The sequence below is a fragment of the Condylura cristata genome, unplaced genomic scaffold (assembly GCF_000260355.1).
Source record: "Condylura cristata isolate star-nosed mole 26May11 unplaced genomic scaffold, ConCri1.0 scaffold00051, whole genome shotgun sequence".
NCBI classification, from domain to species: Eukaryota; Metazoa; Chordata; class Mammalia; order Eulipotyphla; family Talpidae; genus Condylura; species Condylura cristata.
The window spans coordinates 310,436-315,458 of NW_004567152.1; the positions used below are offsets into that span (position 1 = coordinate 310,436).

At 44.0% G+C, this 5,023-nt stretch overlaps 1 protein-coding gene across 1 annotated transcript in view; it reads left to right on the plus strand.

Moving 5' to 3' along the window:
* Positions 1-5,023, plus strand: part of SNAP29 (synaptosomal-associated protein, 29kDa) — a 39,719-nt gene that overhangs the window by 31,711 nt on the left and 2,985 nt on the right. Inside the window, exons 3-4 of the mRNA XM_004694943.2 lie at positions 228-313; positions 2,828-2,926. Coding sequence (XP_004695000.1) covers positions 228-313; positions 2,828-2,926 — 185 coding nt within the window. The remainder of the gene's footprint in view (positions 1-227; positions 314-2,827; positions 2,927-5,023) is intronic.

Consider the following 5,023-nt stretch of genomic DNA (forward strand, 5'->3'; position numbering starts at 1 on the left):
TTATTTTTGTTGAGTTTCATCAGTTCTCCGTATATTTTTGTGATCAATCCTTTATCACTAGTTTTGTGTGAGAAAATTTTTTCCCAATTAGTGGGCTCTCTGTTTTTTGCAATGTCTCTTTTGCTGTACAGAGGCTCTTTAACTTGATGTAGTCCCATCTATTTATCCTGAGCATAGGTATTTTTCCTATTAAAAATGTTTTCTTTTTTCTTAACTTTTGTCCAAAGACTGAAAGAAGCCATAAGTACAAGTAAAGAACATGAGGCAGAGTACCAAGCCAGCCATCCAAATCTCAGGAAGCTGAATGATTCAGGTCAGTGGGGACCCTGTGCTCCAGCCACACTGGATACTGGGAGACCTGTGGGTTTAGTTTTAACCCTGAATAGTTGGGGTCTGTGGGGAATCCATAGGCTAGGTAAAAGATTAGGGACCCAAAGCTGCTCTCAGGAGCTGAAGTTGTGTTTTACAATGTCTCACCCCTCCCTCTCCCATGGAGAATGGAATGAGGAAGTGGGGGCCTACTTCCAATTGAAAACTGAACTCCCTACCACTGGTTTCAGGCCAGTATCTATCTAGGTCTAAGTTAATATACACCATGCCAATTAAAACTTCCCTTAAACGGCCATCCTTGGTGGTGCAGCAGGTTAAAGCACAGCGTAAGAAGCTAAAGCCACTTCAACATGAGTTCAGTCCCTGCCCTGGAGGTTGATCCACATGGCACTGCAGACCTCTCCTGACCCACCGCTGCTCCTCTCAGCAGTATACTTTGTCAGTCAGCCTGTTCTGCTCCCCACTCTGTCTCGAGTGAATCTTCTCACCACCCCTGCACCCCTAGCCTATACCCCAGTTCTGTATACATAAATAAATAAATCTTCTGGTGGCACAGTGGATTAAAGCACAACACTATAAAGCTATCCATAGCCACCACAGCATGAGTTCCATCCCTGACCAGGGGCTGACCCACATGGTACAGCAGACCTCTCCTGACCCGCCCGCTGCTTCCCTCAGCAGTGTATTTCAGTAGTTCTGCATGTTCTGCTCCACACTCTGCCTCTGGTGAATCCTCTCACATCCCCCCCCCCACACACACACACACCTCTGACCTGTACCCCAGTTCTTGTATGCATAAATAAATAATTCTTTTTTTTTTTAAAGCTCCCCTTAATTTCTTAAAAGTCATGTCTTCCAGTCTCAGGTTTAAACTTTGGGTTATGAGAAGCCTAGGTTATTCCCTGTTTTCTCCCACTTAGTGGTTTTACTTTTCCAGACTTCCCTAGCACTAAAAAGGCAACTGCATTAGGTAAGCTAATGACCCCTTCCCAGCGAGGAAATTTATTTTCTAATCCCTGGGTGCCATGAATATGTTAGATTACATGGGTAAAAGAGAATTGTGTTTACAAATGGAGTCAGCTGACCTTGGGTTAGGAACATTATCCTGTGCTATTTATTGAACCCAGTATAATCTCAGAGGTCCTTTATAAGTGGACAGGAAAGAAGAAAAATGTCAGAATCAGAAGGAAGCTTGAAGTTGCTATCCTATTGTTTGAAGATGGAAAAAGGCGCCACCCGCTAAGGAATGCGGGTGATCTTTAGAAGCTAGAAAAGGCTAGGACTCAAATTCTGCCCAAGAGCCTCTAAAAGAAGTACATAAGTGGATTAGCGCCCAATCAGACCCAAATTAGACCTCTGACCATAAGTTTGTGGTAGTGGCAGTTTGTAAGAGCAGCTGTGGAATATTAACACAACCACCAAGCCTGAGCAGGTGGGAAGCAGCAGTGTAGGCAAGGTATATGAGATAGAATGTTTTGTGTCAGATGATCCCATTCACGTGAATGATGGGTCCAGGAACGTATGCCTCCTGAGGACATATAGGAATGGTGCTAGAAACCAAATACTTGTGCTATCTTCAAGGCAAGTAGAATGTACCCTGGGCATCCCAGAACCTCCGCTACTGTAGTGGATACAGCTAATGGTGAGACCAGGGGTCAGGGGTGACAGAGCCTCCACATGGCTTTTGAGTCTGGAAAAGCAAAATCGCACAAGTGGAAGAAACAAATATATATATATATGGTCCAGGGAATAACCCAGGCTCCTCATAACCCAAAGAAGTATAACTCTGAGCCTGAAAGATGACATTTTTAAGATACTATGGTGAGTTGTAATTGGTAAGATGTGTATTAATTTAGGAGAAATTTTAAAAAGTACAGTACTTAGTATAGAGGGACTTCTCTAGTTTGTACTGGAGGAAGACACTAAGTCTAGAAAGAGGTGCTTTCCAAAAGATGTTAGCCCAGACAACAGGGCTTTTCTGAGTGTTTTGAAACAATTAAGTTAGATTTCTTGGGAGAAATGTACATTATTTAGCCTTCCCCGCTGCCTTGTTTATTTTGATTGAAGTGGAAAGACAGCTTAGAAATAATTAAAAAAAAAAAAAATTCACTGTCGTCCTATTTCCATAACATAACACTAGATTTTGAAAACCTTGGCTTCCAACCTTGGCCCCAGCCAAGTTTGTTAAATCATTGCAGTTGTGTTGCTTTCATATTGCTTGTATGAATCTCTCTTTTTCCCTAGCTCCGCTGCCAGTCTTACCAGGTGACCTTATGTTGAAGGTCTTTGATCTCCAAAGAGCTGCCTGCCTCCCTCTCCAGCCCACATCAGCCCAAGTCTCCTTCCTCCTACATGTTATCCATTCCCACACTCTTTGGACAGCCTGAGCATTAACCACCTTGTGTTCCTTCTACCCATTGTCCAAACTGAGATTAATTTTGTAAAACAGAATTTAAAGAGATGTCTGCTAACTCGTCTGTTTTCTTTCTCAATTCAGACTCCATCCCAGGAGGGGCTGGTTCTGCTGTGAGTACTGATGCTTACCCAAAGAACACTTATCTTCGAACCTACCACCAGAAGATCGACAGCAATCTAGGTAAAATTAGAAACTGCACCGACCCCCACCACAGACTTGTATCCCTGGTAGCGTGAGCTGAGCCTAGCCTGTGCCCCAATAGCCACCTAGTTTCTCAGGACCTTCACCTGATAACATGCCTCTCCCTCACTGTATGTCAAATTCTACCTGACTGTCCTACTCACCCTCTTACTCTCTCTGGAGTTTGTTCACTTCTCTTCATCCCTATTTCTCCTTTGGATCATGAGAGCAAGGAGGGTCCAGGATCTCTGACTTCCTCCCCTGTGAATCAGGCACTAAAACAGAAGTCATCCACTGAGGAGGACTTTGGCCATATTTTCTAGCTATATTACTAGAAATGGGATTGCAGAGTCAAGGAATAGAATCTTCCTTTTAACCATTAAAATAATTTTTTTAAATAAAACTTTGATTACAGAGAATAAATTAAAGCAAGGTAAAGAAATTAAAACCTGTAATTGTACTACCCACAGCTTGTCACTGCTTCCCTCAGTGTAAATGTCAACACCAGACCTGTATGGACATTGTCCACTGGCAGCAGAGCAGAAGGCCCATCTCAGCATTCTCCACACATGGGCAAGCCTCCACCCAAACTCCAACTAACCTTTGCCCCCTGAGTACAGGGAAGCCCCAGGCAACCACCCCTTACTTCTGTTCTCTGAACTCTGCCCTGGAGCCAGACTTCTCAGGGAAAAGGTTATGTCTGCCAGGAATGTACCATTTCAGAGACATACAAAAAGGACTTGAACAACCTCTGTCCTCCCCACCAAAGGGTGTCCCCACCAAGAAGAGGTATCAGTGGTACCTGCTTAGAAGGAAGGGAAGCACAGCCTACCACCAGGGTGGCATGAAGGAGTGAGCAGCATGCAGAGTGGTGTGGAGGAGGCCTGGGGTGGAATGCAGAGGACTCTATCAGTGTCACCAAAGGACATGCTCAGAGGCAGTCCAGCTGCCCTTGGCAGGTTAATTCTTCCCTTTTTGCACCTCCTCCCCTCTTTAAGGGACTGGTAAAAGCCCACCTCTAACATCAGTAAAGCCTGGTGGCTTTATCACGTTTTATCTCAGTGTAGGTATTTTCCTATTCTTTGTCCCAATTGCCAACAAGCTTCCAGAAGCCTTGGGTAACCTCACAGGTTTTACTCTGTAGAATACAGGTCATAGGTTTCAATCATAGAACTTTTTTTTTTAATAGCCTGATCCTGCTTACATTTGTGGTGCCAGTGCCAAGTATTTATGTAGTCTGACTTTTTTCACTTTATGGTTTAATCTATAATTTAGCAATAAGAAAATAGAAAAAGCACTGTTTCTTCTCTTCCTTCTGGTTCTCTCCTGAACTGCTGTTTCTAGTAAAGAAACAAAGTGTCAGGGAGGGCCTTCCTGGTAGCCAAGGATCTCTAGCCAGGAAGGTGACCCACATGGTACAGCAGACCTCTCCTGTTTCACCCACTGTTCCCCTCAGCAGTGTATTTCAGTCACTCTGCCTGTTCTGCTCCCCACTCTGTCTCTGGCGAATCCTCTCAACCCCCCCCCACATCTCTGGCCTGTGCCCCAGTTCTTGTACACATAATAAATCTTAAAAAAAAAAAAAAAGTAGGAGCCTCTGGGCATGCCCCCATATACTCACTGTACACATGTGCTTACATACACACAGTCAGGAACCTGGGAGAACAGTGTTCATCTTGGCTTCCCCCCACTAACTCTGTTCTCTTTATGTTTTTGTGCAAAGTACTCCTAAGGCTGACCATGTCCTTATAGGCATTCTCCTCCTTACAAACAAATATGATAGATTTTTTTAACTTTTTGAACATAAGGGAAAGTGTTTATTATAAACAGGAGAAAAACATAGGAGGGAAACAGAATGAACTCAGAAGAAAACTGGCACCAGAGTGATTAGCTGTGACCCGGCTGCTGCTTTGCAGTGGAGGCTCCCAGGTCTGCCTCAGAAACACATCTCCTCTTATTTTCTACTCAGGATCCATATTTGATCTAATTTTAGTGAACCAGAGATGGAAGGAAAGCAGGTATTGTTAAGTACTGCCCACCTACATGGGATTTATGCCTGAAGAGCAGGCCAGTGGGTCTGTTAGTGATCAGCATGCC